Raw genomic sequence first — 13,651 nt, 5'->3', positions numbered from 1 at the left:
AGCCATTTTGTGAGAGCTTTATTGCAGAAGAGGTCAAGCCCAGAGGGTCCCTGGGGACCAGAATTCATTGCTTGGGATTTGCTGGAAAATGTTTGGAACATAAGGGTCATCAGGACTGTGGAACTACTTCCTGTGTCTACAGATGCATTAAGAGATATGCCCCATATTAAGAGTAATTCAGTGTTCCATGATTGTTCCATGGAACAGACAGTAAAGCTCTACCATGCCCCATTTTTGACATTTTCGTTTGAAAGTCTGAATCCTGAGTCTCAGATAGTTTAGGTTCAGTATTATTCAGTCTGGTCAACGGATTCACATGAATTGTGTTCTTTCCCATTTTACAGCTTTGGCATTTGACTTACACTTTCCCTCCTCAATGCTCTTCCTGGCTATACTTTGGTCGTACAATCTGAGTTTGACATGTCTAAGTGCCAGTGGCAAAGCCTATTTGATGTTTCTGCACCCATGATAGAGAATTACGGGGTTTTTTTATATCCTCACATAACAGTAGGAGGTATGGCTGGTGCTACTGTAATTGCTAGACTACCCATTGCACCATTAATATTGACATTAGTGAACCTGTTTGTAACTATAATATTTGATTTATGCTCTTCAGTTCAATACATTAAAAAAAAAACTATCCTGGTTCAATGGGGAAAGCTCAGAGAGGATAATGTAGCACCACCAACTTGTTCCCCCTTCTATGCCTGTGGATTCACAGAGAATTATTAGGTGGTGACCTTGGTGCATCTAAATGTGTCTAGATTCCTTTAATTCTCATTTTGTACAGTTTCTGAAACTTGCTGATGTGCACCTAAAACTTGCCAGCCATCGCAGCGAACAAACTCAGAAGTGACTGGTATCTCAGTCTTGTATGTGACAGTTATTCCCTCTTCTGTAAACAGAGAAGCTGGCATTCAAAGCACCATTGGGCATAAGATCATGGGCATAAGGACATAGAACTTTTGTGAAAGTTCTGATTTTGGGGGGGCTGTGCAGCAAAGCATACACCATAATGCCGCTGAATAACAAGAGGTGCATCGTTTACTACAATGAAGAGGGAGTCAAGAGGATGTGGTTTTCTCCATACTTCTGGTTTTTGTGCAAAGATGGCAAGATGTGTACCGTATTTTTCGCCCCATAGGACGCACTTTTCCCCCTCCAAAAATGAAGGGGAAATGTGTGTGCATCCTATGGGGCGAATGCAGGCTTTTGCTGAAGCCTGGAGAGTGAGAGGGGTCGGTGCGCACCGATGCCTCTAGCTCTCCAGGCTTCAGGAAGCTATCCGCAAGCCTTGCAACCCCGGCGGGAGGTCCCGCCGGGCCCGCGAGGCTTGGGGCGGCAGCCTGAAGCACGGGGCTGGTACAACTTGAATTAAAGGATTAAAAATGAAATCTGTGCAAAATGCTTAGCTACAATTTAACGCTGCAAGCCGTAGCTCCTACTTAAGCAATTTTGAATGTTAGCATGCATTTTGGAAGAAAATCTGTTTCTTTCTAAATAGATCGGGAAAGCTAAATGCCAGTGAGGATTTTGGAAGAGGGACATTCAGGTGGGATATATAGCCCTGATCAAAATAGAATCTAAAGCCCAATGTCAGTAGTGCTGGTAATATTAACTTGTGCATCATCAGATCTGAGGACCAAATCTCATATTACTTTTTGCTGTGTTTATAGGTAGCCAAAGATGTCTCTGTGAGGCTCCATAATGAACTGGAGACAGTGGAGAAAAAACGGATCAAGCTGGAGGATGAGAATGAGGACTTGCGCCAACGGCTCATTGAGAGTGAGTTGGCTAAGCAGGTGCTGCAAAATGAGATGGATAAGCTACGGGAGGTAAGTACTATCCTAAGGGATTGCATTTCTATCTTCTCTTTTCTCCCAAGGAGCTTTGATCAGTGTTCCAGCTTCACAGCAAGCCCACGAGTTAGCTTAGACTGAGGAGAAGTGACTTGCTCAAGGCATATAGAATCTACAACATTGCATCTTCCCAGGTCTCCTGCTTACCTCTTTGCTACTAGTAAGTTGTGTTCTAAACATGTGTTGGGAAGTGGATGAAACATGCAAAAGACATGAACTTGGATGACCATCAAGTTGCTTGCTTGTTAAGGCTCCCTAAGGCTGTTTCTCCAAATTTGCACACATCTACCGGCACAGTACAAAGATTTGTATCTTTGGCTCCCCCCCCCTTTTCTTTTATTTCTCTCCTTAATACACTTTCAATGGGCCATTTCATGTGGAGCACATTACAGTAATCTAATGTGAGTGTGACCAAGGTATGTGTAGCTGATCTCCAGGAAAGGGCTGGGGCACTAGCCAAAGATGTACAAAGTTGCTGCAGTCGCTATCTGTGAGTGCCTAGGACAGGGGTATTTTGTGTTTCTTCCAGCCTTAGAGTCACATTTTCTAACAGGCAATCTTCTGAGAGCCAGTGTGGTGTAGTGGTTAAGAGCGGTGGACTCGTTATCTGGGGAACCGGGTTTGCGTCTCCGCTCCTCCACATGCAGCTGCTGGGTGACCTTGGGCCAGTCACACTTTGTTGAAGTCTCTCGGCCCCACTCACCTCACAGAGTGTTTGTTGTAGGGGAGGAAGGGAAAGGAGAATGTTAGCCGCTTTGAGACTCCTTCGGGAAGTGATAAAGCGGGATATCAAATCCAAACTCTTCTTCTTCTTCTTCTGGGGCCACATTACCAGTGATGAAAAGAGGCAGAAGTGAGTGGAGTAACATAGGTGATGCTTACCCCTGGGTTTACATTCCAGCTAAATGTCCTATGGGCAATGCCAGATGAAGGAGCACCCTCAAACTCTGATCCTGACTCTTCAAGCAGAGTGCAACTCCATCCAGAATGGGCTGTACACCTAATCCTGAACTAGTCTTCCTATTAAACAACAGCACTTCCATCTTGTCCGGATAACACATTTGCTCACATCCAGCCTGCAACTACGCTCAAACAACATTTCAGAACTTCTACCACCTCCCTGGTATCTGCTGAAAAAGTGAGATGCTGATGGCACCCAACCCCAAATCCACAGATAACTCTGCTAGTGTTTTAATGTGGATATTAAACAGCAACAGAAGCAAAAGGAAGCCTCAAGGAACACCATAGGCTAGTGGCCATGCAGCCAAGAGTCAGTTCTCCAGCATCATGTTCTGGGAACTGTCCTCCAAATAAGAGTGGTACCATATCCCCTAGTTGCATCCTAGCCAGATGATTGAAGCTGAGGTTCTTTAGGAAGGGAAGGCTTCTCTTGGACTCTACATTATGAATCATTGGAATTGAATGGAAGCTGTAATTTCAATTCTGGGAAATCAAATGCAAGCAGTAAAAGAGAACTACGTATAGTCAACCTTTCCTACAAAGTCGAGGAAGAACAAAGCAAAATGGAGTATTGACCCGTGGTTGATGGTGATCAATAGCTTTAGGCTAGCCATTTAAAACACATTGTGGTCTTATCTTTTTCAGTCTGCCCTTTGGGTTCTTGTGTTTGCTGCTAGCAGCTGGAATGTGCCATGTCCTTGCTTCCTCCAAGAGAAACTATGTACTGTATAGTTTAGGCACTTCTCATATCCATTTGATGACTTGCAGTCAAATGGGGTCATGGAAGTGTAGATGAATGGATCTCAGACTACTAACGATTTCCTTGGCATCAGGTTCTGTTTCTGGTCTCTCAGCATAACGGTCTTCTGGTACCACTATGCTGTATAGTTCTAATGATGCTGTATTTAGGCACTTCACTGCAGGAAAGTGGCAGTGTAACATAAAATAGTTGGGGCTTGCTGAAGTGCTAGGTAGCAAAGCTGACAAAGCATACATGTTCAATAGCTCCCTACAGGATTATCTTAAGGGAGAGCAACCAGTTCTTGGTGCTCACAAGGTTGCCAAAAATGTGGTGTAGAATGGAACTGTGTGTGAGGTCAGGGCAGTAGGCCAAAAGGAATCTGGTTTCCAGTTGCAGTCACAGCAAGAGTTAAGTGTCTGCAACATGGAATTACCCTAGTTGGAGTCAGGCCAGGCAAACTCCCTTGCTTTACTATCCTGATTCATTCTGCATTAAAAAATACAATGATGAGGTTTTTTAGCCCAAAGTTGACATACCCTGGTATTACCTTTTTTCTATAAAACTAAACCCTTCCGGAGCAGTACTCAGTTGCACTTACAGTGCTGTTTCTGTGTGAACTTAAATCTTCTAGCAAATAAAACTAATACATAGCAAATGCCCAGCCAGCCCTTCTGCATGTTGTAGGCTTTGATCCACTGGATCAAAGACCATCTTTGAATCATTGCAATTGGAAAAAACCCAATGGCTAAAATGTTTTGATTTGAAAGACAGTTAAATTGATCTATTAAACTGCTCCTTGATGATACCTGATGGGTGCTTATTTTTATATGTTTTTATTACAGATATTGTGTGTGTGTGTGTGTGTGTGTGTGTGTGAAATTCTATTTTCCCTCCCTCATTAATTGCAGGGGGTTATTGGGTTGTTCTTGTTTTTATTTTGATTATGTATTTTGTGTTTTTATATTGTGATTTTATCCTGTGAACTGCCCTAAGACCTGTGGGTATAGGGCAGTATATAAATTTTATTATTATTATTATTATTAATAATAATAGTTCTTTGCCCTGACTTAGAATTGCTGCTAGTGGGCAGTTTGGTTCTACTGCGGCATCTTGCCTTCTCTCAGTCTTCAATTCTCCTTGCAGATACATGGGGGTTTGTCCCTAATCATGTGAATGGCTAACAGACTTGCAACAGGCTCTTATTGACAATTTCCAATATGCAATTATAAATGTGGGTATGAAGAAAGGCTGGTGTGTGCATAGGGAACACACAGCCGTTTCCTTGACCACAGCCATGGTGACAGGCTGCTGGAACCCCTTTCCTACACTTTAAATTTTTTGTTCCTGAAGTTCTGTATCCACTTGCACAGCTGTATGGAGAAATGTTAGTGGGTACAAGTGGACCTGTAAATCCCTGCAGTAATGCCTAGGACAAATTTCAGAGCAGAGCAAATGGCCACAGGGGCAGCTTAGAAGCCTCAGCCCTCCGTAACAATATTGGATAGGACTTGCAGCTTTTCTCTTTGCCTATTGTTCTCTAGGCAGCCTGTCTGCCCATCCACACAGCAGGCAGTACTAATGGGCATGAGATTGGTTTCTGAGCAGTCTGTGTGCATGATCTGAATAGCAAGTGAAAAGAAGTGCAGTAGCTGTCAGTGTGAGATGGGTGATGAAGGCGAGGAGAGGGTTGTCCTGTGGCCAGCATGCCAGACTGGAGTCACATGATGTGTGTACACAGAAACCCGAACAGTTGGTGTTGCATACAGATGACTTGGATGGTGTGTGTGTGTACACTAATACACACACAGAGGGAGGGAGGGAGAGAGTGTAGTAGCAGCTTCGTTGTGAAAGTGAAGGACTGGAACACATTGCAGCCCAGTTTTTCTTTCTGCTGCCATGCCTTCCTCTTCTTCCATCCCTGGAATATATCTTGAAAAATGAGAATAGAACTTGTTGGCTTTCTGGATCACGTTGGAAAGCTCTTCAGTAGGTTCCCCAAGGCACTGCTATAGCTCTGGAATGGTGTGTGGTCTTGTTTAAAAAGCATCTGATGTGAACGGGATCCGTTCCGGAGCCCCATTCGCACCCTGAACAGAACGTAAGACGCGACTGCGCGGGTCGCGTTTTGCCGCTTCCACACATGCGCCTGACGTCATTTTGACCGTCTGCGCATGCGCAAGAGGCAAAACCCGGAAGTAACACACTCTTGTTACTTCCGGGTCGCCGCGGAGCGCAGCCCGAAAATACTTATCCTGAAGTGTATTTATCCCAAGGTATAACTGTACTCCTAAGCATTGTGGCTGAAGCAAAGCCAGGAAACTGGAAGAGCAAGGCAAGAGGAGGAAGATCTCAAAATCCAAATTGCTGCTGAACATCTGATGCCTCCTTAGGATCAGGTGGAGTAAAGTGGAGCTTTATAATGCTGCTGGGCTTTCGCCGGAGTGTTGTGTTAAGTTTCATAGTTCTTAGTTAGCAGCCACAATGCTAGGAGTATTATATCCCACACTGAGAATTTATATCTTGGAGAGAAGGCTATTGATTCTGTGGCATTCCGGAGCAGAACTGTATATCTTGCACCTTTAGAATCCATTTTGTATTCTAGGATGAGTGTTCCATAGTTGACAGACCAGGATGCTGATAATACCCATTTCTCCCACAGAGCTCCATTTTTGTAAGGATGTGCTGGTGCTGTGGGTGAATTGCCTTTTCCTGCCTGCTGTTGGTTAGCGCCTCTTAACCATGTATTTACAGTTCTGTGTCTTGTCAACTGCTTCCTTGTGTGCACATGCTGGGATTGCATCTGGGGGTTGAAAGCAGTTGATTCTGAAACCGTTCATTCTGAATTACCAGTGTCTGTGCAGGCAAAATTGTAAGTCTCTATGCTCCATCTAGATCCTTTCCCCACCTTCACTTCCTAAACCCCCAAATTTATGAAAGGCAGTGCTTTTGTTTAAGACAGGGGTCAGCAAACTTTTTCAGCAGGGGGCCGGTCCACTGTCCCTCAGATCTTGTGGGGGGGGGCAGACTACATTTTGAAAAAAATAATGAACGAATTCCTATGCCCCACAAATAACGTTTTAAATAAAAGGGCACATTCTACTCATGTAAAAACACCAAGCAGGCCCCACAAATAACCCAGAGATGCATTTTAAATAAAAGGACACATTATGTTCATGTAAAAATACTGATTCTTGGACCATTCGCGGGCTGGATTTAGAAGGCGATTGGGCCTGATCCAGCTCTCAGGCCTTTGTTTGCCTACCCATGGTCTAAGACAGCCTTTCTCAAACTGTGGATCCCCAAATGGTGTTGAACTACAACTCCCATCACCCCTAGCTAGCAAGGCCAGAGCTCAGGGATGATGGCAGTTGTAGTCCAACGACATCTGGGACCCACAGGTTGAGAACTGCTGGTCTAAGTGGTGACCAACTAGCTGTCTCCATTGGCTCCAACCAGCTGTGCAGCTGTCTCCACTGACTACATATTTCCTTGTTATTAATGCACTGTAAGACTAGCTCTATATAAGTTGGGTTTCGCACTCAAGAACTGGCACCTCCTGGGAAGACGAAGAGATTACTTTGCATCATCTAGCTGCTATGTCTTTCAATGGAGGGAGAAGGGAGCCGATCCCTAGCCTGCTGGGGACTTGGCAGGATTCAAGCCCAAGCACCAATTTCACCTTCTGTTTTCTTCCTTGCCAAGAGGCATTTGACTTAATATCTAATCACAGAATCCCTGTTTTGCAAAACAAACAGACAAACAAACAAACAATGCTTTTTATTAGTTTCATTATATATTACAAGTATTTAATTCATCTTCAAAACAACACAAGATACACAAAATACACAGAAAAAAGATCATGAAGAAACACCCATACTTAATGAAAATCTTCAACACCATATGTTTTCAGGATCTTAAATCTTGACTAAATATTCTTCTACTTTTTACAGGTGACTTCCATCTACCTCACTTCAGGTCTTTCCCCCCTTTTTTCTCCCCCTCCCCTTTTACTGTCTTCTTTATCATAATCTATGTTATATCCAATACATTATTTATTAATCATGTAATCTGCAAAAATTAATCCAAGCATACTAAAGATTTTAGTTGGGAACAATGTTTTTTAAAATACACTCACATTCCTTTATAAACTTTTGGTTTGTTTGATTCCTGATTGTTTCTGTCATTTTTGCAAGTTCCAAATAATCAAACAATTTTATCTGCCATTCCTCCTTCGTTGGGGTTTTCTCTCCCTTCCAGTCTTTGGCGATAAACATTCTCGCTCCTGTTGTTCTTTCCAAAAAAATGGTATACTTTCTCCTGGATTTTCTGCAGCTACTATGTTTTGCAATTTTTCAGTGACCTGTCACAATATGCAGCTGTCCCAAGATTCTTGCGTGTCATCGGAAACAAGTTCATTAAGACACAAGCAGCCCCCTCCACATGTGTATTGCATGAAGGGGTCAGTTTGTCATATTTTTATCAACTTAACCAAAGGTTGATCATTTATTTGGGTCCCTTTTAAATTTTTGCAAACCTGTTACTTTTTAATGCATTCCTTTTTCAGTGGGCAGGTAAGGCAGCTTCCTTTTTCAAATGCTGGTGGGTGGGGAGGGGAAGCTGCTTCTTCTAGGCTTAGGGACTCAGCATTGAATCGCTTACATTTTTTTAAAGTGCAGGCAGCACAAATATTTGGGTGATGGCTGTCGATGAAATCCAGCTGGCTTCCCTTAGGATATTCACACCTTTCAGCAGCCTATTTATACCATCATCCTTGGCAATGGCTCCAAGTGCACCACCATTCTAGTCTGCTCTAAGAAGAAACCAGCTAGGTGCAAACTTGGAGCAGTTGCATTTCTTCAATACATGTTTGAGGTGGAGACTCCGGAGAACAATCAGTTTAGGGTCTATTGCCTGCAGTGCAGCTTCAGTTATCCCATCCATTGTCTTTTGCAGTTGCCTGTTAAACCTACAGAATGGCACTCAGGCATGCACATAGTTGTCAATGTTTCCCTTTTTCAAAGGGAAATCCCCTTATTCCAAATAGGATTCCTTGCAAGAAAAGGGAAAAGTTGACAGCTATGGGCATGCACAAACTACCCCTGGAAGGCTTCTGAGCAGTGGGAGGGGGCTTGCTCCTAAGGGGATTATGTGCTGATTATTCTCCAGCTGGAGGGAGCATCTCTGATAATTGGATAAGTGTTGGAAAGGCCAATTAATTGTCACGCGCACTGTTTGCACCTGTGGCTTCATTTGTCTTGCAGGGGGGAGGGATTCAGAAAGACTTGTTTATGCTGGAGCCTGGAGGGGTCTGAAAGGGAGCTTATGTGTGTGTCTGGTTGCATCAACATGGTAGCAGTCACATTTAATCACATTTGTTAGCGTTTGCTATCGAATGTGCAGAAACTGCAGCAAAGAAAAGGGGGGGCATTGAAAACAGCAGGGCAGCCAAAGCAGTTATAAAACCAGCCAGATCCAGTCTGGCTTATGTTGGTGGCAGCCAACTCGGCAACGCAATGCTGGTCATGGGAATTGCTTGTTGTGATGACAGAGTGACTATAACTATTATATTGTCCTGCACTGCTGATGCAGCATGTCCATCGACAGGAAGTTCCCCTGGAAAAATGGGGGGGCATTTCCCTTTCTTACACCCCTCACTCATTGTGGAAAACCAGCTATTTGTTCTGCACTTGTACATATTCAGTGATAAAACAAACATTGGACTCCTGACTCATAGTGAGCCATGTCCTGTGCAAAAAACCCCCAACTTCGTTCTGCAATTTATTTTGCATTTTGCACATTTCTCTCTTGCTTTTTAATTTTTTTTTAAAAATTGCATCCTTGCACATGATCACTTGTTTGCATCGTTGTGCTTTTGGTAATCATGGTGAAGGTCATTAAAGACACACCCACCCACACACACACACCCCAACCACTGGAAATCCTCTGACCCTTTATTCTACTACCCTGTGCATTATTCGTACACTCTTCAGCTTTTCAGAGCTCGGTATTCAGAATGCTGGGTCCTTTGTCCAATAAATAAACCATAAAAACATGCATTTATTTATTACTTATTTCAAATAATTTATACACTGCTGGTTGTAAACACACACACACACACACACACACACACACACACACAAACACAAAAACAACCATTCAAGGCAGTTTACAGAAATATATGACCACTGCATAATTACAAAATACCTGTAGCTCTGAGTGGAGACCACCAGAATGGGTTGCCATAGTCTGTGGAGGCTGGAAGTGCTAAAGCACTACAATGAATTCTAGACTGCTGCAGAAGGGATCCCCCAAATCTGTCCGTCCGGCAAACAGAGCCAGCTAGCCTCTATCTCACAGGCAGCTTGCTGGGTGTGTGTTCTTGGCCTTGGTGAAATTCATCACTGGCTTGTTCTTTTTTTGGCTTGTGTGGAAGGGTGGGAGCTGGAATGGCTGGCTCACCAACCTCATCAGGGATCATTTACTGCTGTGGTGCAAATGTGTTGGATTTCTACTGGAGATGGGATCAAGCAGCACCGTTCGGGTGCTGCTGTCTCCATATCCCTCCCTTGGACCTCCATCTTGCTGTCTAGGGTGTGCCAAGCCACTGAGAGAAGCTGTGGCTTTTGAAGAATAGGTTTGTCCTTAATAGGAGTGGCCTGGATCTCTGAGCGTTGGCACAAGCAGCGGCTCACATTTCACAGCTGCATTTCTTGGCTATGGAGCTGTAGCACCAGTTTTTGAATATTTTTGGCTCACTATATGTGGACAGAATGGCGTCCAAGGGGCATCATTCTGACCCGTGTTATGACTTTTATTGATGCGTATCTCCCTGCTTGGTTTACTGAACGCTTTGTGGGAGTATTAGAGGGTGGGAGAGGCAGACCAGCTTTTCATTATAGCGAGCTTTTCAATAGCACTGGCTGCATTCCATCTCTCCTGCGGAGTGAGGAGGTCCTTGTTAGGAGGCAGAAGAGAGACATAAATTAGGCAGGGAGAAACCTTTTATTGGCAAGTATTTACGAGATTTGGAGCTTCAAAAGCTGGCCCGGCAAAAAGCTATAGTCTTACCTAGTAATAGAATAAATTTGAGGGGATCAGATGTCTTATAAGGAGAGCTGTGCTGGATCAGGCCAATGACCTATCTAGCATCCTGTTCTCACAGTGGTTAACCAGGTGCCTGTGAGAAACCTGCAAGAAGGAACGGAGCAGAGCAGCACTCTTCCTGCTTACGATTCCCAGTGACTTGGCATCCAGAGACATACCTCCAAAAGCAGAGTTAGAAGATAGCAGTCATTGATAGCCCTATTCTCCATGGCATTATAACAGCAAATTTGTGTTTTATTTCAGACTTGCCGGTGGGGGAATGAGGCTTGGTGATGGCAGCGTACCTCTTTCTGCCCAATGAATCCCTGGCTGAGCTGGAATTTAAGCCCAGGTCTCCACACTCCCAAGACAAATGTGGTATCCCCTGTGACCACATAGGCTTCTTTTTCTCTGACACAAAGGGTGGCAGATAGGCTGATACACTGAACCCACTTACTTGACTACAACCCTATTAGGGCTTATGTTTGAGTAGACCTGGTTAGGATTGTGCTGTCATCTGTTATGAGGATGCCAGGGCTGGGCTGTGGGCACCAGTGTGAGGGCAAGTCAAGTAAGAAGCCATAGACATAGAGCAAGTCAGAAGTCAGGACTGAAGAACAAGCGAAGGAATGTGCTGTTTCTCTCTGGTTCTTTTCCAAAAAGGCTGCAACCTCTGATTCCAGTGGTTCACTATATGGGGCAGCCACCCCACAGATCCTAGCAGCTCCTGACAAAAGGAGGAGGGAGAGGAAGTTCTGAATCAAGCACAGCCAATTTCTAAAGCCACTTTAAAATTGTACGATCCTTGTTCCTTTGGAATCTGGACATACATGTTATCTTGCTGAATCAGACAAGGCAGGGTATGAAGGCAAGCAGCTCTGCTGTTGTTTATTCCCAGCATCAGATAATCAGAGGAATTCTGAACATTGAACAACCCAGTGTGCCCCCTGCTACTTGCTTGGCACAGAATAATGATAGCTTTCATCACTGGATGTTACCAATTCCTATACAACATAATGTGAACACAACAGTTGGGTTCTAAATTGATGGCTTCATTGTCATCTCCCAATTCAGTGTTCTACTGGGAGAGTGAATAGAATCTCTGAATACTTCTATGTCTTGTTTTGTTGGAAGACTTAATCTGGTTTGTTAACTACCTGGCGAATAAGGCATTCCAATGATTACTAGGCTACTGGGGCATTAATTCAACCCCCCCAAAAGTGGTTTAACGTGCAAATAGAAGGGAGGAGACCCTAGCTTGTGGGGAGCATAGTGACTTGGAAATATAGGGTTATAATCAACTGCTTGCTTTTTGTCTGAGCCTTGCAAAGGTAGTTTTTCTGTAAAGCTTCAGCCCAGGTGATTAAGATGTAATCTTTTTTTCATTGGACCTTGCACTGTTATTCTTTTATCCAGCTTGAAAGCACATGTCTAGACTATGAATAGCCAGGCTGTGCCCATATGATCAAGAATCTTCAAAGCTTTCTAGCCCTTTATAAAGAAATCTCGACCTTTGATATCTCAGATATGGCACCTTATTCTCTACAGTGCTTTCCTTTCCTTTGCGTTTGTATGTAGGATGTGTTTCTGCTGCTCTCCAAATGTCAGACGACACCACTTAGCTATAGAGATGTGTCGATTCCCATATGAAGTGGCTTCTATTTTCCAATTTTGTCAGGAAAGCTAGAGTCATTTGTGTACGCTGCTCTTCTGGCTTTGCGCGCAGGAATTGTGCCTCCCCAGATCAAAATGACAGTTTTCAACAAAAGTCACACATGGATTTCCAAGAGCTTTAATTATCACTTGGGAATATCCCACCCACCCTCATCCACTGGCTTCTATTAATGCATAGCACACCTGAATGCAAGTTGTGACATTTAAAGCTGGAAAAGCATAACAGCCAAGGTTGGATTAAGGTGATGGGGAAGACCAAGGTGCAGTTTTCAGAAAGGGTCCCTCCCATCCCCCAAAGGAGTGCAGGAACTTAAAAAAACCCAAAACCCATACTGAATTAAAATAATTTGTTAGTTTTATTATACATATTTGCATACCACAACAGACAGAGGTGGCGAGGCAGACAGTGGTTGCAATAGCAGTGAGTAAATGGAGGCAAGATGGCCCCTTGCAGACAGACATAGGCTTTGGTGCAATTGTTCCACTTCTACCATTATGGTCCAGCCCTGTGGTCCACACCTACTCCAGTTTATGCAGAAGGTGCGCTGTGCTTTCCTACTCCAGATGCCAGTGCAACCTTCCTTAAAACTAGATTCAGATTAAATGCTGTTGCGATGTGACTGGTGATTGTTAATAAAGCGTGTTCTCCCTAACAGAGAGCACGTGTTGCGGTTGGGGAAACAAACCACCCTGCAGTGATTAGGCAAATTTGGAAAGGAACCCAAGCCTTTAAGTGGTTAACTTGGGTTGCTGGGGAGTTTTGATTGTTGCCAATTTGGAGGAGGGGTCAGAGTCTTTAAATACAGGGGCCAGACGTTGGAACGTCCTCTTGGCCGTTTTGCATCGGATCACCTGCCCTCCCTCCCTTTAATAGGGTGGTTTTTTCTTGATCTTGACCTTGCTATGCCTGTCATGGGGTCGTTCGCCTTGGTGCGGGGGCCTGGTAGGAATTTTGCCATTTGGCTGATTGGCTGGTGCCATTTGGTTTTTGCCTACTACGTAGCAAATCGTCACAACTTGTAAGGTTGGCGGTTAGGCATTGGTTAAATTGGTGCTTGGAGGGGTAAGTGCCTACCCCTCCAAATGATGCGAAGGGAATTCCGTTAAAGGAATCCAGGGGCTTGCCATTCTTTTCGTCCTTGTCCCTGGCATCGGACTTGGGCCGTGCAAGCCCCACCGGAACATGAGGGTGAGAGGTGATGGTCTGTGTCTCAGCCACATTTTCTCACCCAATACTTGTTTCCCACGCTGGCTTCCGCTGGTGTCCGGAAGGGCCAGCTCTGTCCTGGAGGGCAAGGACAGATAGTCATAACCAATGTCTAAGCAACCACTC

The 13,651-nt window shown here is 44.2% G+C and overlaps 1 protein-coding gene across 4 annotated transcripts in view; it reads left to right on the top strand.

Moving 5' to 3' along the window:
• Positions 1 to 13,651, top strand: part of MTCL2 (microtubule crosslinking factor 2) — a 78,821-nt gene that overhangs the window by 31,584 nt on the left and 33,586 nt on the right. For all 4 annotated transcript variants that reach the window (XM_081915923.1, XM_081915924.1, XM_081915925.1 and 1 more), the window contains exon 3: positions 1,677 to 1,835. In XM_081915923.1, the coding sequence (XP_081772049.1) occupies positions 1,677 to 1,835 (159 nt within the window). The remainder of the gene's footprint in view (positions 1 to 1,676; positions 1,836 to 13,651) is intronic.

The sequence above is a fragment of the Podarcis melisellensis genome (genome assembly GCF_964234715.1).
Source record: "Podarcis melisellensis genome assembly, chromosome: 6".
NCBI classification, from domain to species: Eukaryota; Metazoa; Chordata; class Lepidosauria; order Squamata; family Lacertidae; genus Podarcis; species Podarcis melisellensis.
The sequence above is the reverse complement of the archived record's forward strand: the minus strand, read 5'-3'. Positions and strand labels throughout refer to the sequence as shown.